Source organism: Rhinolophus sinicus, chromosome 1 (assembly GCF_057876585.1).
Source record: "Rhinolophus sinicus isolate RSI-liver-muscle chromosome 1, RSI-T2T, whole genome shotgun sequence".
In the NCBI taxonomy this organism is placed as follows: Eukaryota; Metazoa; Chordata; class Mammalia; order Chiroptera; family Rhinolophidae; genus Rhinolophus; species Rhinolophus sinicus.
Genome location: NC_142501.1, coordinates 27,604,014 through 27,627,259, shown reverse-complemented (window position 1 = coordinate 27,627,259; position 23,246 = coordinate 27,604,014). Strand labels below are relative to the sequence as shown.

At 35.8% G+C, this 23,246-nt stretch overlaps 1 protein-coding gene across 1 annotated transcript; it reads left to right on the top strand.

Annotated features, from left to right (window-relative positions):
* Window positions 1–485: 485 nt before the first annotated feature.
* Window positions 486–19,235, top strand: CLEC1A (C-type lectin domain family 1 member A). The gene is made up of 6 exons (XM_019713516.3): window positions 486–817; window positions 10,798–10,896; window positions 12,287–12,463; window positions 15,853–16,004; window positions 16,806–16,924; window positions 18,022–19,235. The coding sequence occupies exons 1-6, from the start codon at window positions 703–705 to the stop codon at window positions 18,170–18,172; spliced, it is 813 nt and encodes a 270-aa protein (XP_019569075.1). The 5' UTR covers window positions 486–702; the 3' UTR covers window positions 18,173–19,235.
* Window positions 19,236–23,246: the final 4,011 nt, after the last annotated feature.

Here is a 23,246-nt window from a genome sequence, read left to right as displayed (position 1 = left end):
CTACTTGGGCTTCAATCTCCCTTTTTATAAGAAAGAATAGAATCAATTAGATAGCCTCAAAAGGACTCTTTTGTACTGACATTACGTATCTATGATGCTTTATACTATGCCCTTGGGAAGAGGAAAAGGCTGGTCCTATATCCTCTTCTGTCTTCACAAAAGCACAGAGATTAAACTTAATCTAAGTGACTCAGTGATTGTATGATGGGTAAGAAAGTAGGTAATACATACATATACATATATATGTATGTATATGTATATGATACATATATATATGTGTGTGTGTATGTATATGTATATCCTCTGATTGATTATTGCTTTGCAGAGCCTGAAGGAACTTCTGTGTGATTGTATGGTTTTGCCGTCTTTATGCAGTTAAACAGGAAGTACAAGCAGATGAACAAAAGAGATCTGAAAAGCACAACAACCCCTTTAGTAATTGTTCAGACAGAGACTGCCCAAACAGAAAACACATGCTGTTTCCCCTTGGCCTGACCGATTTGGCATCCAGAGTACAAGTTCACAGGAGAGGGGCTGGGCCTCTCCAGGCAGGAACTAGAGTCAGAGGCTTCCCTGCCACTTGCTGGGAGAAAAGAACATTAGGAGTGCCTTTCAGTGTCTCGGTTCCTGAACTGTCTCATAGCCGCCAGGCATCTTGGGGCAATCCAACCAGAGCTCTCCCTCACCCTTGCAGGAATCCTGATGCAGGCCAAATACAGCAGCACGAGGAACATGCTGGATGCTGATGAAGGCACCACCATGAGCCTGTATTCTCGAGCCTCTGCTACAACCCAGCGGCCAGAGCCTAGGCACACAGGTACTCTGTCTCTGTCTCTTGAAGTCTAAATTGGCCAGATCCTTGATAAATGCATGAGATGAGCTACCTCTCCTAGGAATGTGCAAAATAGAGGAAAAACAGAAAAATGTTTTCATGATTTGCAATAATGTGTAACTGTTCGCTTTCTACCACTTGTGTGCCACACATGTGAGCCTCTAAAAAATTAAACTCAGTATGTGCACAGATGTTTGTTTTTCTAAGATTCTGTTGCTGGCAAGGTGCTTTACATTTGAGGGTGTGTTGCTTTTACCAAGTGGGTATAGCTTGCAAAGGTGTGGTTGCGTTTACAATTAAAGCAATGTCCTTTCTCCTTCCCACCAGCCATGTAGGTCACATCCAATGCTGTTTTATTAACCATCTGTGATCTGATCTGGAAATTTAGATTTATAGAGGCTACCTTTCTGTTAGTTTTGAATTCATGGCTTTAGACAGAGCTTTCCAAGCAGGAATGTCAACCCTGGTATTTTGTTATAATAATTCTGCATCTTGAAGTTGTGAGGCCTTGGGAAAGTCATGTCAACATCAGCTGTTTGGTTTTATCATCTATAAAATGAGAGGAATTAAAGCAAATGCTTTCTAAGGGCCCTTCAACTCTGAAATTCTGTAATTTGATGCTCTAAATGGTGGCCTCAAGTGCAATTAAATCCTATTGTCTCCCAGAATATTATTGAGACAATTGAATTAAATTATGAAAATATTTAATTTCAGTTACATTTAGCTTCCATCTTATGTCTTTATTTCCAATAATTCATCCTGTGACATAGTAATAAAATATGTATTTTTCAGTCCACAGAAGAGATAACTTACATGCATAGAAAAGGATCTTATTTCCTGGGCAACTCAGCCAATCTAAGGCAAAAATGTGACTTGATTTGTAGTAAAATGACCTCACACTGTAATACAGACAAGACTAGGTTCTAATACCAGGTATGCCACTTACTGTGTGGTATTGGACAAATTAATTAAGTATTCTGGGGCCTCAGTTTTTTCATTTATAAAATGTTAATGATGATAAACATGTATATAGTGATTATTATGTGCTGGGCATTTTTAAGCACTTTATACGTATTAACTCATGTTAACAGATGTTAAATAGAGGTAACAAAACCTCTCCTATAAATAAGATGGCTATGAGTGCTAAAGTTGATTAGCTACATAAAGTCCTTCGTACATTTCAGTCACAACAAAATGTGAGTTTCTTTTCAATATCCATTCCTTGAGAATTCCTAAAATGTTCTATTTAACATTTCTGTGTCAATCTGCATCAAAGAGATCTATACCAAGTGCCTGTATCTTAATATGTTCTTTCTTTTAACCATATCCAGGTCTTCTTCACCTCTGTAAATCTGGCACACACTCTTACCCTGTTCTCTTCCATTTCTCTTAACCAAGGAACGTTATGTGTTCTTCCTTTCCTCTACTAAACCTTTCTATTCACTTTCTTTATTGAATGATTGGTCACCTGAGACTCACTTATGTGCTTTCGGTTTTTCTCTTCTAAATTATCTAGTAAGCTATGAGGGGACACTGGGGATTTCCAGCTTCGTTGGTGTGAAATACAGTGACAATTTTGGTATGTCAGTTTCTGTAGCCACTACATATGTATAATAGGATACAGTATATTTTTCTTCAACAAATCCTGTGAAGAGTCACTGCTGAAGGCTGTGGTTTTAAGTGGCTTGTGGATAACTTCATTTTTCACTATTGACTAGAGCCAGGAACTCTCATGAGAATTAGTGATCAGCATAATCAGGAACAGGGTGTAACAAATTCTGCTGAGGTTGGAGGGTGGAGAAGGAGATGGTGCGAAATAAAACACTAACTAAAACATCTGACAACCTTTTTGTAAGAAATGGAAATTGAAACAGTAGGAGTAGAGGTTGCAAAACAGTGTCTTCTAGGCAAACATCTGAAAACAGTTATCTTACCCTGTGTGTATAGAATCTTGTTTTCGTCTTGTGATAATGCAAATATTTAGAGGAAAGTCACTATGAAGTTGAATTATTTCTTAGGAAAATAGATCTGATATAATTTTGACTGTTAAAAATGACAGAACAAAAATCACTCTGGAAATTTTTTGGCAATGCAGAAGATTCAGGTTCAACATAATATTGTGACACAATTACAACTGGAAAATTTTAGAATTAATAAAAATAAGTAATATACATTCATTTATTTTCTAGATTTTCATTTTTTTCAAAATATAGTTATAATTATGTTAAAAATGCTAAATGATTTGGAAGCTAGAAAGCAAAAATGAAAGGCAATACCCTAAAGCCTTTCCACAAACTGGTGCTTGGGGTCATGTTCGGCCAGTCCTATTGCAAAGTACTGAGGATATAATGCCAAACATGATATGATTCCTGTTTATGAGGAAACTTAAAGTCCAATACAATTCTCAAGTCAGTAATCAGTGTGATAAGGCGCCGTGATGAAACCATGTGTACGGTAAAATGGAGAGCTCGGTCACTTCTGTCTGGTAGGGGTAGAGGAGATCTGGAAAGGTTTGAGAGAGTGATCATTGAGTTGGGTTGACTTTAAGATGTTCCTCAGGATATGGAAGCAGAGATGGGAGGGTTTAAGGGACTAGGGGCGCTACAGGCAGACAGACAAATGAGAGAAAACTATGGAGATCTTAAGTAACTTTGTGTTTCAGAGAACTAGAAGCAATATATTACGGCTAAGGTTTAAAGTCAGTGAGGGGGAAGCTTAACAAAGGGTAAGTCTGGGAAGCTAAGGAGGACTTACTATGTCACATTTAAGTATTCTGATTCCATTCAGTAGGTAAAATGAGGTCACTGAAGGATCTAAACAGGTGTAATATAATCAATTTTGTGCTTTTAGAAGACCATCTAGGCTGCAATGAGGCGGATGGATTGAAGGAGTATGAAACTAGAGAAGCTAATACCCAGATTTTGCATTAGTCTAAGCATGGGATTAAAAGAACCTGAACTGAAGTAGTATGGGAATGCGGAAGAGGAATCAAATATGAGAGATGTTGAAGAGGTAGAACTTAAAGAATTGTGATTGGTTACAAATGAGAAGACAAGGAAAGGAGCATTGGTTAACTAGGTTCCTTTCCTTGTCTTCTCATTTGTAATGGTGCTGCCATTAACTGAGATAGAAACTACAAGAGGAAATAAGATGATGAATTCAGTTTGAGTTTGAGATGCCTGTAAGAAAAGGGACATGCAATTGGAGTTGCCTGAAGACACTTGTATGTACAGCATATGGATTGAAGGTAGGGATTCTGAGCTACATATTTATGTGAGAATTGTCAGCATTTAGGTAAGAATTAAACCTTCTGAGAATGGGAATGAGTGATATCACTGAAGAAGAGAATGTGAAATGAAAAGACAAGCAATAAAAAGCAAGAATAAGAGTGCCAAGGAAAGAATTTTAGGAAATACAAAATTAAGGGGCAGTAAGAGATTGCAATAAGAGCTACTACGAATGAATGATGGACAGTGGTAGGAGTGGACCAGGAGAGAAAAGCATCTAGGAAGCCAAGAGACAATAACTTTAAAAGAAATGGATAAAAACAACAGTAGTAGTGAATAGTGAATTTTAAAAATAATAATAAATGTTGTAGAAAGTTCAAGGAATAAGAAGTCTAAAAACAATTTATCATTTCAGCAATAAGAAGGAAAATAGATTATTGGTAATTTTTAATAGCATAGGTTTGGAAGGCACTAATCGTTAAATAGGAAAATAAATAATTTAAGTTGTTTTTCTTTTCTTTTCTTTTCTTTTTTGAGGATCCTAGATGTAAAAACAAAAGATAAAGTGTTAAAGCTGAGGTATTATGGGGCTGCATGAGTGTTTTATAATTTTTTTTTTAAAGATCTGGCAGATTCTAACTCAATTGTAGCTTGAAAAGAATACAGCTAGAACACTTCACACTACTAACGTACTGGGGAGAGAGAAAATGAAATAACTGATGAACCAAAATTCCTGCTGAAGATTAAATATAGTCCTGTCAAAAGAATATGAAACTGATTTGGATTTAAGGGAAAGAAAACTTTAATGATAAATTCAAGTTCCACTTTTTCCTTACTCATATTAATTACAATATTCTCCAATTTTCCCAAATTTTTAGCTTCATTTATCAACTACAACATAAACCCTTCATTGAAGAGTCATGGCATAAATCACATCTAATTGAGTCAATAATCTTTAATGAATACCTATTAAATAGCAAACATTATGGTAGGTGCTGGGAGACCGTATTTTTAAGTGCTTAGAGAAGTGGAAGGAATAATCTGAATCAATAATTATAAGAAAGTATTATGTAGTGCTATGGAATATATATAGGAGGCCCCAGAAGAAAATAGCAATGAATAAGTTACTTATTGTGCTTACATCATGTGTGTGTTTTTTAACAAGATGACATTTGATCTGGTCTGTAAGGCTGAGCCCAACTTTTCCAGGTAGAGCAAGATGGCGCACTGGGTGACATTTCCATTGTGAGGATCACATTTGCAAATACAAAAGCAGAGAGGTAAGGACCTAGCTTGTTGCAGTGTATTAACAGATAAAATTAAGACAAGTGTTCAGAGGAGAAAGATGAAATGTTAATTTTGGATTGATATTAGATCAGTAAGATAATTTGGGGATCATCAGCAGGCAAAACATGATGGCACAGTAGATGATGGGGCTGAGGAATAGTTAATCCTCAAAAGGAGTGATGTATGAGGGGGATGTAAGTAGATAAGGCAAAAACATAGGATGGGATCCTATTATGCAGGGCCTTGTATAGCATGCTAAGTAATGGTTTTATCCTTAAGGACGAGATTAAATTTATACTTTAGAAAGTTCACTTTGGTGGTAGAGTGGAGAATGTATAATGTAAGGTGGGTATTACTGAGATATTTCACAATATAGAAGTGAAAATTTGCAAGTGGCAAAACACTGGAGTCTTTCTATAATTCTATATGGAACTGACATATAAGACCAAATATTAATGTGGGATTTGTTGAAGGGATAGGAGAATGATTTAAAATATTCATCTCTAGAATAAGTGGCTTCAATAACACTTCTGGCTCCATCACTTACTAGTTGTGCAACCCTAAGCAAACTAAGTTACTCCTCCATACTTTAGTTTTCTTACCCAAATAAAGGTTGAAAATGGCATACTCTTGAATGATTTTTGGGAGATACAAATGAAATACCACAGCATATATATAACACACTCAGTGAGTATTATTATCACAAGCTGGGTGCCCTTGAGTAAAGTAACTAACCCCTCTAGGACTCAGTTGCTTACCTGTACAAGGGGTATTATAATCCTAGTATCTACCTCATTGGGTGTTTGTAAGGATAGATGAGATGATTCTTTTTTTTTTTTTTTTTTTTTTAAAGATTTTATTGGGGAAGGGGAACAGGACTTTATTGGGGAACAATGGTCAAATTGTTGTCCTTTCAATCTTAGTTGTGGGGGGTTCTGTTCAGCTTCAAGTTGTTGTTCTTTCAGTCTTAGTTGTGGAGGGCGCAGCTCAGCTCCAGGTCCAGTTGCCGTTGCTAGTTGCAGGGGGCACAGCCCACCATCCCTTGCGGGAGTCGAACCGGCAACCTTGTGGTTGAGAGGACAGGCTCCAACCAACTGAGCCATCCGGGAGCTCAGCGGCAGCTCAGCTCAAGGTGCCGTGTTCAATTTTAGTTGCAGGGGGCACTGCCTACCATCCCTTGCGGGACTCGAGGAATTGAACTGGCAACCTTGTGGTTGAGAGCCCGCGCTCCAACCAACAACTGAGCCATCCGGGAGGCAGCTCAGCTCAAGGTGCCGTGCTCAATCTTAGTTGCAGGGGGCAGAGCCCACCATCCCTTGCGGGACTCGAGGAATTGAACTGGCAACCTTGTGGTTGAGAGCCCACTGGCCCATGTGGGAATCGAATCGGCAGCCTTCGGAGTTAGGAGCACGGAGCTCTAACCGCCTGAGCCACCGGGCCGGCCCGATGAGATGATTCTTATAAGGCATTTATCTCAGAAGTTCATGTTAACAATTGTCATTAATAGTAATGTTATTTTTGAATTATATTTCAGAAATAAAACTCCTTGATCGGGATATAAAATTGATTCATTTACATTTTACTCAAAAGAAAATGTATAATTCAGTTTCTAATTGCTGTAAATTGGAAACTTGATATATTCTGGAAATAACATGTTTTTAGATATATGTTCTTTTGAAATTATAGGAAGCATGACACCCATTTACTTTTAGAGAGAGTGAAAACAGCAAGTATTTGTAATATATTCATAAGAGAAAGCAAACATGCATTTTCATGAACACTGAAAAATACTCTTAACCCACAAAACCTCGAACACTCTCATGAGGAGGTTTACTGCCACATGCTAAGATTAAGGAAACAAGAAGTTGCTGAAAAGACAACATTTAAAAATTTAAACTATATCCAAGGAACAGATATGGGCTAGTAATATCTCGTGATTAAAAAATGTTAAAAGTACAGTGATCTAAAGGAGAAGATATGTATTTTCTGAAATATCAAGTACCTTGCCATCAGGGTAGCCCCTGTTTCTATGTGGATCCTGGTTCACAGGGAAGTATACAGAGTGGAGTTAAGCATGGCAGCTTAATCCTGGCTCTGCTAATCGTTTGCAGTGTGGCTTTGTGCAAATTATTTAAATTCTCTTGGTCTCTTCCAGCTTTTATAATCCTTTCTATGTTGGAGGCATGCTAATAGATTACATTTAATAATGTCTGTTTCATTTCTTATAGGCCCAAGAAATGGAAGTGTATAAAATTTCCTCTCTGTGATGCCGATGAAGAGTAACTGGTTTAATATGACAACTCTCTTCATCCACAAAGTTTATTATAACTACAAAGGAATTTGTACTCAAAACTTGATCTTAACACTGCAGCCTTTTATAGTAAGAGGATACAGGAAAGGGCTGTTTTTTTTTCTTTCTTTCTGTATATATATATCTTATTATTCCTAGGGATGTTTATATCATTCTTTGGCCTGTCCACACCTTCTTCTAAACATGCCTCAGGAGACAGCATGAGAGTTTTCTTCCAAGAAATAAAGACACAATAAAGCCAAACCAAACTGAAACACCTCCCAAGCAGCTTATTTTTCTTATTTTAGTGTGAGTGGTCCCTAGAGAGAGACTTCATTATAATCAGGGGCACTTGGAATAAAACTCAGGAACATTAAACCCACAGTTAGAAAAAAAAAATACCTAGAGGGGGAAAACAGCATCAAAGAAAAAAAAAAAAGTGAAACTTTCAATCTTGGAAACCTGGTTTCCTAAGAAATGACCATACCTGGTATAGAAACTCCCTAAGATTGTGCTTCTCTGGATATCTAGATAAAATAGGAAGAGACTGTAAATATTGAGGGAGAAAAGGAGAAGGAGGAAAGAAAGGAGAGAGGGAGGGAAAAATAGAGAGAGAGAGAGAGAGAGAGAGAGAGAGAGAGAGAAAGAGATCAAAGCAGAAAAATTTCCAAATGATCAAGGAAAGATGATTAATTCCTTAGAAGGGAATTTTTAAATTCTTCTGTTTCCTTAACAGAAGATTTACTACACTTCTTTCTTATTCTGTCCTAGAGGCAGTCTTAGAAAGGATCGTGTATTTATTCTTTACATAGATATAATTGTTATTAAATAATATCTTAATTCCCAAAGTCCATGCCCCCACTTCACAGTAAGGATTTAAGTTCACTCTTCGATCCTTTGGAAAGAAAATCAATACTTTCATTTATGTTTATATTATAGGAGGGAAAGCAGATTTCTTAAAGAATGAATAATTAGGTTGATTTCATAGTTCTCCTTTACTTTCTTATTACTTCTAGTTTTGGCCAAAGAAATATTAATCATAACAGCATTTTAAAAAATGATTCCTTTTACATTTGTATCAATGTAAATGCACCTAAGCAGGGGTAGATAGGCATATAAGAGAGATATCTGTATATAATAGACACATACATTCATTCATTCATTCAACATTAATTGAGCTTTTTTTCAACTGATGTCCTACATGCTAAACAGACAATGATCTTTTTCTAGGAAGGAGCTTACTTTCTACTGGAGTAAGACAGATATAAATCAAAAGGAATAAGATATATAATTATTTGATGGTAATAACAGATATGGTGAAAAAGCCACCATGATAGTTGGTGCACTTTTACCTCTGAAATCTAGACACATCCACATGCTTAATGTTCTTTAGTTACACAGAACTTTAAAAAGGCTTTGGGTTTTGGAGAGTAGGTTTAGACTCTTGCTCTTTTATGATGTTTTGATCTGAGATATCCTTAAGGGCAAAGCTTTGAGAAGTCAGCAATTTTTCAGGAAAATTTAAAACAAACCACACGGGCCAGCTGATGAAAAGAAGTAGGGGAGAAAGCAAAACTCTCTGGGATCTGTGCATGATTCAAAATCTCACGTCAGTGTATAGAAGCCAGTATGGCTGGGAGATGAATTTAGCTGCCCCCCGTCTGCTGACAAAAACTATTGCTGAAAAATCAATAGATTTTTAAAAGTCAACCTATAAGGTTTAACTTTAGATAATCTTCTGTGCCTTTGTAAAAGTTACATAGTTTAGGTAATTTTAATTTTTCATCATTTCATTCTTCATTCATTTACTCGTTCAAATATGTATTCAGCCCTTACGTGCCAGGCACTATTTCTAGTACTATAAATACACCGGTGAACAAGATAGACAAGACCACTGTTTTGATAGAATGTACTCAAAAACAGAAAAACCATGAAAATAATACTTAATAATCTTATTTTTTAAAAACATACACAACAGGGTGATATGCTACAGATGGACACATGGACCCCTCCCAGGGCTCCAGGATTTTTACTTATTTTCCCTATTAGATTGTAAGTTCCAAAGAATAGTAATGATATTTTCTATTTCTATACTATCTTTGCCACTTCTCATTCCCTATTTGGAAATAATATTTAACATAAGTCTCTGTGCCTAGAATATATTATGCAGAGGGCTTTTCTAAAGAGGAAGTGAGTTTGTTTCTTTGCTCTTTCTGTTTTGGAACCTGACTTGAATTCCCAAGGAAGTAAAATGCTCAGGTCAAGAAGAGATCAGTTTGTTTGAGGGTTTCTCTCCCTTTGTTTCATTTTAATCACAGTGCTAGATGCTACCTCCACCTGATTGGGGGAGAGGGGGTCTTCCTTGTCAGATATCTCAGGTCATTCAGATTGATAGCTGACTTCACTAGGTGATGGGTTTACTTTCCACTGAGTGGAGCCCCTAAAATTACCACAAGGCAAACGTGTGGGGGTGTGGGCAAGGGATGCTACCTACAGTTTTTCCATCGGCTCAAAAGTGAGATAGATTAGATCCATCCTTGAGAAGTCGATGATTGTATTTCTCTATAATCTATTTTTGGAGAGGTATGAAACAAATGGATGAACAAACAAAATCCTTACAAAAAAGGGACTTTCAACAAAGAAATCCCAAAAAGAAACAGTAAAATGATTGTTTCTCATTACTGATGTGCAATTTGCTTTTTAGAGGAAGCGTATATGGAACTTTGGGGTGGGGTGGCGTTTTGCAAAACTAACAAAATTTAATTTTGTTTCTTCTCTGATGATGTTAAAAGTTGTTCTTTCTTAAGGCATTTTCATGAGAGTCTTTCATAACTCGAATTTTGTCAAAAATAAGGTTATACAAACAATCATATAAAGATAATAAATGGTAATGTATAACTTGATTCAGTGGAAAGTAGGATGGGGTGGGTGTGGGGGATAGAAATGGGTGGGGCTTGTGAAAGAATCTAGCCGTGATGAGTGAGGCTTGGCACCGAGCCTTATGACAACGTTTCTGAGGACAGAAGGAATGTTATCTAGTCCCTGATTACTGCTGTCCTGCAGAATATGTTCTTTCCCAGAATTGACTCCTCTCGCTTGCTGCTGATACAGATCCAAGAGGAAGAAAGAGCGAAACCCTGCCTTTTCTTTTGTTCCTGCAGAGCACCGGCCGCCCTCTTTAGCTTGGCGTCCAGCGGCCCTGACCCTCCTCACTTTGTGCCTGGTGCTGCTGATGGGCCTGGCAGCGCTGGGGCTTGTGTGTAAGTCTGCGCTCTGACTTGGGGGAGAATCCTGGTTCCAAGGTTTGTCCAGGATGAGAAATACTTGTTATGAATTTTTTTAAAATTTAATTCTGGAGCCTGTGGATAATTCAATGTATCTTATTCTAAAGTACCTATGTATATGATGAGTAGTGGAAGAAACATTAAAATAGAGTAATCACTTGCCAGCTAGACTCTTGTGTTCTGTTTGAGATAAGAAGGTTTTTGTCTGATTATATGCCAATATTTAAAATCAACAGTTTTGAATGAATGCATGCTTCAGCCCTCTTCCATTCCTCAAAAGAGTACAGGCAGTGGTTTTTTATTTTTAGTATGTCTAGCTCAGTGGGCTTAATGCAGAGGGAAGAGATTTTATTTATATTCCATCTGCAAAATATAAGAACAGATCAGGTCCTTAATCCCTATAATATTTTTACAAAAAGTTCAAGAAGTTATAAAATTATTTTGAATACACTTGTGAAAATCAAACAAGGAAAAATGCATGTGTAAAAAGTCTTTAAATTTCAAACTAATAAGGACAAGTTGAAAAATGTAAAAAAAGAAGTGGGTAAATTTGCTTCATTAGATCCACACCTTACAACAGTTTCCTTAACAGTTGAAGAAAGTGGTTCAAGGTAAAAGTTTACATCGAAAAGCATATTTTAATATCAAAAACTTGGTTCTTATAGAAAATTTTAGAACTTTTGTTTATAATTTTCAAATTAAAAAAATTGTATTTCTTAGTGTTTCTATCCTAACCCCCAAAATTTTACTTCATTTTGATATAACTATTGTTTTGAAAACACTATTCTCTTTAAGGATATGAAGCAGCTTTCATGATTCATGAAACATTTCTCTACTTAGACTTTGAAACCTAGAGAGTTAAACCTAAATGTTGAATTTTTCTAGCCAGATAATATTAAAGAAGTTAATTGTTCTCATTGAGCCCAATTGCAAATCTATTAAAATATAGAAATGATAACATAACTATTTTAATGACTGAATGAGATAATGTATGGTACATTGTCAATACTCAATATAACGTTCAAAGGATACATGGATTTGTGGTTTCACATTGAGTACTGGTTTGAGAATATACACAGAAATATTTATTGAGCAGTAAATATGGTTAAGGAATTTATTCCTGAAGTTAGAAATTATTATTATGATTCCACATTTCAGATCAAAAAACAAATTAGAGAAATTAATTTACCTATAGTAATACAATTTATTATGGACTACAGTCCAAACTTGAATATAGGTGATATGAGATCTCAGGTCCTGAGATCATAAACAATACACTGTTTTGTGTTCACTATATGTAGAAAATAGAAATAGAAATAGAAATGAAGAAATAAGCTGTACATTCTGACTTAGTAACTTGGGTTAGTTTTTCAGTACTACCAGCTCTCCAATAGTCAGCAAGACAGTATTTCTGAAAAGGAAGAAAGATTGGGAAATCTCTCCCAACAGCTGCAATCTCTCCAAGCTCAGAACAGGAAGCTTGCAGAAACTCTGCAGCGTGTGGCTGAAAAACTCTGTCGTGAGCTCTATAACAAAACTGGAGGTAAGTGAGTTCTGATCACTATCCTCCCCTCTGCCCTTAGGATATCTGTCAACATGGGTCTGACTTTGCCATCAGTGTACCTGGGAACCACTGTATTACGTAACTAACCAGTTGTATTATTTAACTAGTTGTCTGGCACACTTAATATTGACTTTGGGCATCCAGGGCATCTTCAGTTATTGAGATCATTTAGTTCAGATACATCTGTGTTATAATATATGAAAGAATTCTTCAAATTCGGACATTTTAAACAATAAAAACAATTGACTTCAAATAACCAAAATAACACTACAAGTACATAAAATACAGGGTTATTCCTCAATTTACTTTGGCACATGGAGACCTAACAGTAGTATGTATTTGATAATGTCTTTATAAATCCTTCCCCATTAAGAAGTTAATGAACTCGTCACTATAGTTCTCAAATTTTAAGAATCATGCAAGTTAAAAATGCTGATAAATTGAATTAAATTACAGTTATTTTAATTTGGTATGACTTGTCTGGGTACCGAAGATCTGCATTTTAATAAGAACTGCCTATGATGACAATGCCAGTGGCAGATGAAGCATGCTCTGATAAATACTGTTGAACAAGACTAGAAGCATCACCTCATTCCTGTCTTTTTTTCTCCTCTCTTTTTATGTTTCATAATATCCAGCTGTATTCAAGTCAGCCTTCCCTTCTGTTCTCCTCAGGCATGCATTGGAAGCTACATATATTCCAAGTCTCCACTTTTTATTTTTCTTTCAAGGGCTCTGAATTAGAAGGAAGTCTCTTCATCTTCCAGACACGTACCACTTCCCACACTACGCAGACAGCCTGAATGCATAGTTACCCAGTAAATAATATCAATAGGCTCACTTCCACTTCCCTAAAGTGATTCTTTTCCACGTGACTAATGATCTCACTGATCACAATTTTCTTTCTTGTCTTTTTTCTTTTTTAACCTTATTGAGAAATAATTGACAAGTATAATGGTATATATTTAAAGGGTACAATGAGATGCTTTGATATACACATACATTATACAGTAATTATCAAGATCAAGGTTAATTAACACATCTACCACCTCGTGTACTTCCCCCCCTTCTTCTTATGTTTCTGATAACAATAGCCCCCAGTGTACATTATTTTATTTGTTGGATGACACATTATCAGAAGGTAACCCAAATTTCTGTGACATGAATGGTCTCTGGAATTTACATATAGCTGCACAAAAACAAATAAAAAAGCTACACAAATAAACTACATTTAGTTTAAATATAAAATCTACATGCAAAAGTGTTAATGATGTTCTTTATTCTCATGAAAATGTTCTTGGTTTGATGTTAGTTAGTTTTATTTTGTTCCTCTTGATTTCTTACTTTCCTCTTTCCCATTATCCATCCATTTATCCACCAACTCAATTAGTGTTCATTGAGCACCTACTGATACATACAATACAAAACACAAAGATTTCTTTCCTCATGAACCTCTTACACTATTGAAGGTAGTTGTAATAAATGGACTTAAAAACATAAAATAAGATGACCAGCTTGTCTAAGTTTGTGCAAAACTTTTCCAGTTTTAGAACTGAAAGTCCTGAATTCTGGGAAACCCTAGATTCCAGGCATACAAGAATGGTTGGTCAACCTGAACATCATCATATATGAGAAGGTAATTAATCGTATAGGAAATAAAGTAGACAAGGTAAGGTGGATTAGGGATTCACAGATGGTAGGTTGCAAATTTAAATAGAGATACCATAAATTCCTAATTAAGATGATGATATAGGAGCAAAGATTTGAAGAGTTGAGGAGTTGAGGGACTTAGCCATGTGCATATATGGAGGTAGAATAAGCCTCATAGAGAGGGAAAAAAGTGTAAGAGTCCTAAAATGTGAATATATCTGCATATTCAAGGAATAATAAGGACCCTGTGTACCTGGAGCAGAGTGAGGGAGTATTTATGGCGTTAGGGAACATTGTAAGGGATTTAGTTAGCTTGTATTTTAAGCCTAGTGAGAATTCATGACAGGATCTTGAGCGGAGGAAATACTCATCTGACGTGAATTTTTAAAGGCTAACCCTGCAAATATGTTGGAAATAGACTGGAATAGGGAAGGATAGAAACAGATATATTACATAACAGACAGCTATTGAAGTATTCCAGTAGAGATGATGGTGCCTCCAACTAGGATGTTATCAGTGGAGATGAATGCATGATGGAATGAAATGGAATGTGAGAGAAATAAAGGAGTCAAAGATATCTCCAGAGTTTTTGGACAAAGCAACTAGAAGCATAATGATGTGACCAAGTGAAATGGGAAAGAACTCTGTGGTTATAAGGGGAAGGTTAGAAACCAGGAATGCTGTTTTGGGCATGTTGAATTTGAAATACAATTAAGTATCAAAGTGGAGGTAGGAATAGTCAGTGTGGTACACAAGAAATAACGTCTGGGACAGAGATATAAACTGACTTACAAAGAAATCTCCTAACTTATTTATTTAAAACTTTGCTTTATCTTGTGAACTATTTCAACTATACAGAAAACTACAAACAATAATGTAGTATCCACTTGTGTACTGACCATTCAGTTTAACACATCAATATTTTGACACTGGATTTTTAAAATAAAGACATTTTTATGGAATTATTGAGTTCCTATCCCACTATTTACCCACAACGGACTTGTTATAGGCCCCAACCCTCAAAGGCGCAAGCCCAAGTTCCCATATAAGTGTTAAAACCATGGCTCTCAGGGCCTAGTTCCTATATTTACAGCCACTATCCACATAGTTCATCTCACCCTTGACCTATGCTCTTACTTCTCTAAATTCGATGCCCATCTTAATCTCTGATACATGGAGATTTACCATTCTAATTCATACTTGGCTTAGTAGTTATGTTTTTCTAAAATTGTATTTACTTGTGTTTAGAATGAGCAGAGTCCGTATCCTATTGGTATGTGCTGCATTTAAAAAAATCATATTACTCCTATAAGAGGATTTTGAGGAAGAAAATTATAGAACTTCAAATGTTTCTTAAGTACAATGCATATTGAGTTACTGAACATATGAAAAGTTCTTTATGAAATTGAATATCCTCTCTGTATGCTGAACTGCATAGGGAAAAGGACAAGGAAGTGCCAGTCACTCATTGCTACATTCCAAATCCATGAAAGCAGGTAGCGTCTGTTTTAATTTCCACTGTATGCTCAGCACCAATTACAATTCAAAGCACATAGTGAGTGCTAGGTAAACATTTGTAGTTATTGCCTGGGCAATGAAATAGCTAAGAGAAAGGGAATCCATTCTTTCTTGGGTCATCACATACTATATAATTTCAGGAGTGGAAAACCAGCAAATCTGGATAAAAAATATCTTATTAAAATTGATTTCTTTCCAAGAGCACAGATGTAGCCCTTGCCCAGAAAAATGGAAGTGGCATGGGGACAAATGCTACCAGTTCTATAAAGAGAGCAGGAATTGGCAAGGCTGTGAATATTTCTGCATTGCTGAGCACTCCACCATGCTGAAGATAAACACACAAGAAGTGTTGGTAAGGTCCTGAGATTTTGTCAGTGTTTGAAGTATTCTTAAAAACAGGTCTTTAAAAAGGCTATATAAGAAAAATCTAAGGAGTCAGTGTCCATGGGCTCTCCCACTTTTTGCACTCAGGGACACACACACACACACACACACACACACACGTACACACACAAAGATTTTTTTTCTTTCTTCCCTTCCTTGTCTGAGACATAAATCGTCCTTCCAAATTCTTCTTTTACCTCTTTTTGCATCAGTGTATTCATTTTTCTTTCTTCCTTCCTGGTCAGTCCTTTTCTCATGTATTTATAAAGGTTACTTCCCCATTCTTTCACTTTACCTTCCATAGTCTTCCATTTCCCAGAATCACCACTACATCTTTTTGGAAATCTGTCTCCTGTATTTTTTTATATCAATCATCTTTTTGTAAATCTGTCTCCTGTGTTTTTTTATATATCAATCTTAGTATTTACCCTGTGACTTGAAAATAATGATCATTTATAAACCTTCAGTGGTGTGATTCTTGATTTCAGATTATTAGTATACATTCCAGGCTTATTAAAACAAAATACATTTTTTAACTTTGACACATTCACTGATCTCAGCACAAAAGCTTTCCTCTGAAGTGTACTATCATCTATGTGAGGCAGGACTCATGCTATTCTCTTATGAAAAGTGTTGGTTGGCCCCACACATCTGTGTGTGTGTGTGTATATATATATATATATATATATATATACACACACACACACTCACACACACACACACACACACAATTTCTAAAGCTAAAGGTTTTCTTGTGTGTCTTTCACAGGAGTTTGCCATGTCTCAGAGCTACACTGAGTTTTTCTACTCGTATTGGACAGGGCTATCCCGCAATGGCAGTGGCAAGGCCTGGCTCTGGTTGGATGGAACCCCTTACACCTCTGAACTGTAAGCCTTCAGAATATTTTGTTGGAAAGGCATTTAATAGAGCCATGTTGTTGAGTGACAGAGTTCAACAATTTGTTTCAATAAATTGTAATGGAACATCTGCTTTGTATTGGATGCTATGTTTGTAGGAAGAATATCCACCAATGTATAAAATAGTGCTTGCTCTTGAATGGTTTATAAAGTAGAGAGGGAGACAGATGCACATTATTAATAAAATAATAGAGAAAGTTCTTTGTCTGGTTGCTTTTAGAATTTTATTTATTTTAGAGCCTGAAGTTTCTTGGAGCATTAAAATTGTCTGGGATTCCCTAAAGGAGGGGAGGGGAAGGAAGAGGAGGGGAAGGGAGCGGAAAGAAGAGGAGAAATCTTTGTTGAGTGAGTAAACTCAAGTCCAGTTGTAATGGTGACTTGCCTAAAGTCATAAAACTTCACCACTTGTCAATACCCAGAGCTAGTATAAGATCTCAGATTTCTTGCCTTTCTCAGATGTGCATTGTAATGGGGAGCACATCTTTAAAAATACAGTCTCTGAGAATAGATTTACTGATAAAATAAAGAGTAATATTATCAAAAATTAGATTTACTTATGTGAGCATTTAGATAGGAGTGTGCATAATATCCTTTGAAATAGGTAAATGTAATATATAATTGAAAGCCATATTTAAACAGACATCTTTCTTCTTTATATACCATATAGAATTTATTCTCCCAGGAAATAGAACATATTCAATGTAATCATTTTTATTTCATAGTTAAATAAACTAAGCAGGTAATTTTTAAGTAAACTGAAGGTAGATAATTTTTCAGATGGCAATAAAATTATATGTTAAGTTTTGATTATAATGTGTAACGTAATATTAGTTACAAACAGTTTTTGTTGTTTTGGGTGATCTGATGCTTCTAAGAATAACTATGGAAATTGAGGGACTGAAAAATTTAAAAGGACTTGGTGACCCCATCTTTCCAGCAAAGTCATTCTGGGCATCTATTCTATAATTTTATCCAGCTAGGAATACTTCCTATGTACTTTCTTGGGTACTTAATATTTCATTTTAGAAACAAACTGTGATTAAATTAACATTTTTTTCTTTTTTAAGATTTGAGATAATTATAGATTTCACCAGCCTAAGAAGCAGGGACTGTGTGACCATCCTCAATGGAAAGGCTTTCTCAAAAGACTGCAAAGAGTTAAGGCGGTGTGCATGTGAAAAAATGGCGGCCACAGTGAAGCTAGAGAGACTCCATTAGCTTCTTTGAATGATTACATGAAGGTGATTGACACTCCAGCTGCAACTACAACTTCGAGCTCCCTTCAGAGAAACTTAAGATCAGAACAAAAGTTGCACTTGTAATAGTTTGGTTCCAGTTCCTATTTTTTTCAATTTGATCCATGTTTATACAATTGAACAAAATGTCTAAGACAAGTAATGTCAAAGCAAGGGATACTGAAACATGGGGAAACAGAAAAAAAAAAATCAAGAAAGGCAATCCCTCCACTAGCACAAGAAGGATTTTCATATTTCCTGCTCAGGATCATCAGCATTCTGAACTTGGGTTCATGCGCGTACTTACTAGTCACAGAGAAATCTTATTTATGTATCACCAACTAGCCCTAGAAACCCATCAAGTTATAATCCGATACCTTCTTGACTTTGAAATAACTTTCTAGTGCTCTTCCCTCTCAGCATCTAATATCATCTCCCTGTTTTCTTGTCTACCTTAATATTTGGAGAAGTGAGAAACTTAAACCAAAGAAATAAGTGTATGTAACACCCTTTACTCCAGTAGTCAAATAGTCCATGAGAAATTAGCAATCATTCCTTATACTGTGCTACCAAATACACAACTGATTCTTTTTGTTTTCTTTAGTTCATATATATATATGAACTAAAAAGATATACGTGTGTGTGTGTGTGTGTGTGTGTGTGTGTGTGTATCTTTTTCCCTTCTCAATCTCTCAATAAAGCACCCATCTGCTATGTCTATAACCTGCTTTCCACTGGGCTAGTTCTCTTTATTAGTATCTTAACTTCTTGCACATATATCTCCTTATGTCCATTTAAGATTCCAATGATTGTGTCCTTTCCCTAAGAATTTCTCCTAGGAAAGAAATATTCTCAACTCAATTCTATATCAGAATTACTGTTCCTGATGCTCCATTCAGAGAGCATGAAGACTAGAAAAAAAAAAATCAGTCTGTGTGTGTGCATCTGGGATAGTTTGGTTTCAGTTCCTATTTTCTTCCATTCAATCCATATTTATACCTTACAGGTACTAAATATTTAATAATAATAAATGTAGATAATGTGAACTGTGTGTCATTTTAGAATGGATTTGTGATTTGGGGGGAAATTCCGTGTGGAAATGCTTTTCAAAATATGATAGCAGTCGGTATTTTGGTTGTTTGCCCCTTACTGAGCGTTTGTAGGGACTCTATAAGAGTACTAATGTTTGATTACTTGAGGAAAATAAGAAGTCTTTGAAATGCATTTTGTCCTCAAGAGGATGGCTTTAACACTTTCCTAAAATGAAATCTTTTGATTCAAGTTTATGTCATCAACACATGGCTAAAGATGAGTAAATTCAAATTGCAGTAGGGCACATTATCCACTCCGGTCACAAAAGTGAGAGACTGACATCCATATACATAGTTGGTTTCTTGTGTAGGTGTCCCTTTCTCAGGGTGACAATGCTCACAACCATAACAAGGGTCATTGCAAATAGCACCATCACAGACAATGACTTTGTTGGTTTCTAGATGAGTCAATTTTAGGATAATTTACTATAAATCTTTATTTTTCAACAGTGAGAACTGGGGTGCTTAAGTTTTATTTTCAGTAAACATCCATCTCATGGTGACATGACATTAAGTTAGCAAACAAATGATAAAGATAACACTTTTGCGTTCATTTTCATAAGGCTGTGTCATTTATCAATCACTAGTTGTATATTTCTTCCCTAAGAATTTTCCTTTCAATATTCTGTTGATTAGCTAGGAAATTTTTTCAGTGTTGAGCAAATTTTGTGTTGATTTATTGTATTGTGCAAAGAGAACTGCACTGTGATCATAAAATGAGAGTTGTAGATCCTCTATTTTCATTTATTATTGTAAAAATCACTCCACTTCCAGAAGCTTATTCCATTAAGTAAAAAGTGGAAATATTTATAATTTCCTCACAGTGTAACTGTTGGCTGAAATGAGGTATATGTGAAATTTGTTTTATACTCTAAATTGTAATATCAAATTTAAAGAATATTAAAATATGTTTAAAAGAGGGAAAGGATTTATTGATTATTATTAAAAATAGAGGAGCACAAATGAGCCTTAAACAACCTTCTTTGGAGACATGTATTCATGAACAAATTGTAGAAAGTCACCAAAGTTGAAGAGCTGTGGATATTACCAAATATTTTCTATGGTGGGTACAGATATTTAATGCACACAATTAATGTAATAAGCACATGCCTATACATGTGGATTAGGCTTTTAATTAAGCAATTAAGTGTCATTTAAGCATCGCTACTACAGAAAGAAAATATGGTTCATATGAGAAAGTCAAATGACTTTGTGAACTAACTTGTAAAGTGAAGACGATGCACACAAGTTTTGACCCCTGGCATCCTACGTAACTACAGTCTAGTGCAGGGTTGGATGACAAGTGTGTTTTTAAACGACATTGCTTTCAAAAGTCTAGGTGCCTGGAGACTGGGTGTTGAATATTATTCTTTTTTGAAATCTGCCACCTAAGGGAAAATGTCACTTTAGATGGTGAGGAAGGAAAAAGAATCACATTTTTAAACATTTTTGGCTATTCTTGAGCTTGTTTCTCTCCATCTTTGCCCTCAATAATCCTCTCATCTGTAATCAGGACCCACAATACTGCTGACAATATGAGCAAACATTTCAAAAGAACAGCAAAAGAATACGGCACAACATTCTCTCCACAAACTAAAAAAGAAAAAAAAAATTAAGACTAGAAAATAATTATAACATGAATTTGAAAATATGATTTGCTGAGAACAATTTTCCATTTAGAATCAGAGAAGGCAGCACCCCATGAATTGGTTTTCCAGTAAGGGAAGACCTTTTCTCTTCTGGGCTGTTGTATGTTTAGGTTATTCTGAAGAAATTGCAGGAAAAGTCAAACGAGGAACGTGGCCTTTACTGGTAGATCTGAGTTCCCCAGGGTACACAATGAGCTATTTCTTTTCCTGAGGATATTGAACCAGTTCTTAAAACTTATCAACAGGAAACAGGTCATGAGCCCTGTAACAGCAGGAAGTATGAGAAATGCAATGGAAGCTTTTACTTTGGGGATATAAACAGATTATGAAATAAGTAGAAAAGTCTAATAAGTTGCCTCAGGATTGGCCTTAATATCTGGAAGTCAAATACTTTGTCATTTTTGAAGAATACAAAAAGCAGCATGATCTGATTTAAAGTGTACATAACTTTTTAACAAGATTCATTGTATGAACAGACTTTTTAGAATCTAATAATACTATTATTCTATAAATTTTACTTGTCTAATGTTCTTTTTACACACTTATTGTACTTTAACCATACCACATAACACATCCTCTTTATATCTGTAGGACACAGTTTTATGTTTCCTTTCACTTTTTTAAAGCTAACTTGGAATTCAATGAGGTGAATCAAGATACCCAATTCATTATTGGTGGGACTAGGAAACAACACTGTTTATCCCAGTGCTAAGGCCCAGTCTCTTCCCACTGCTTTGTAAAAGGCCTTGGTATTCTGGACCAAAAGCAACCTGCAAGAAAAAAATCTTCTACTCATAATATCTGTGTGGAAATCAATATTGCCACTGTTGGAATTTGTAGGTGCTTATGCCAGCTGCACTGGAGATAAAATTCTGACTTGTAAACATAGCATCACATACTGGTGGGGTGACATCAGCTGAAGGATGTTTGCCTTTTGCTTCTTTGTACTTTTTCTAAAAAGAGTTATTAAATGCTTCCTATCCTTTCTCTAAACATAGCTCCACGACAATACTTTGGAGAATCTTGAAGATAAACAGTCTTTACTACTAAAATTTGCTATTGTTTCCCTTTTATTCCAGGTTATTATACTCAGCTGCCAGCTGCCAGCTGTGAAAACCAAACACAGGAGACAACTTATGCTGTTTTGCTCTTCTCCTTTTCTACTTTCCTCAGAGAACTAGAGAAAATCCCCTTTTGTTGAAATCCCCACCATTTCAACTCCAGGTCAAGAGTAAACAAACAAACAAAAAAAACCCACAAAATCCTTCAGAGGTCACCTATTACGATAGACTTCATTTAAATGAATTTAGATTTTTACTGTTTGACTAAATTAGATTTTATTTTACTTTATTTACTTAAGTGGTGTCTTTATTATAAAGAAAGATGAGAATCTAGGGTAGGTCAGCTAATCCTTGTGAAAAGTGAAAGATTAAATAAAATTGTTTAAAAAGATTAAATTAAATTAAATTAAAATTAGCAAATATTTGATGAGAATCTACTGCGCAGCAAGTTGTTCTAGGGATTGTGAGAGAAGAGTAATGAAATAGTAAATAGTGAATTTTTGCTCCCTATATATCACAAGATATTTTCATATCTACTGTCTCTTGGGAACAAGCTAATTCACATACAGGGAGCCTGCAGACTCTAGGACACAGATTGTCTATAAATTTATTTGAGGAGATTCATTCACTTTAAAACAGATATTCTATCTAGACAGTTGCTGACATTTTACGTATAAACTTTATCTTCTCATTATTCCTATAACATGAGCAGGAAAAGGGGTCATTTTTATCTGGAATACACGCATACGGTTGATGCCTAGGGATGACTGGTGATTTACTCCAGACAAGAATAGCAAACACTGATACACTGTCAAACTCTACACAAGGTATATTTTCAGCAATTTACACGTATTAATGATTAAAGCGGGGTGTCCAAACTGCGGCCCCGGGCGAACTGTGGCCTGCAATCCATTTTTAATTGGCCTGCAGCAAATTCCAAAAATATATTTAGTTTACTTAAATAAACCAGGTGAGGCAATACGTATTTCACCTCAAGTGAGTGGCCCGGCTGTTTGTGCGTTTTACCGCATATGGCCCTTGGTAAAAAACGTTGAAAAAAGTTTGGACACCCCTGGATTAAAGCCTCAAAGATATTTTCAAATCAGTCCTGTTATTATTTTACAATGAAAAAATTGAGGCACAGATAGATGCAGTTAAAAGTGCTGAAGTGCTAACCTTGAGAGTCCAGATTGTGAGGGGGGAAGGAAGCTTACAGCTGTCCTTCACTGGAGATATGCTGGTAGTAGCAGCCTGAC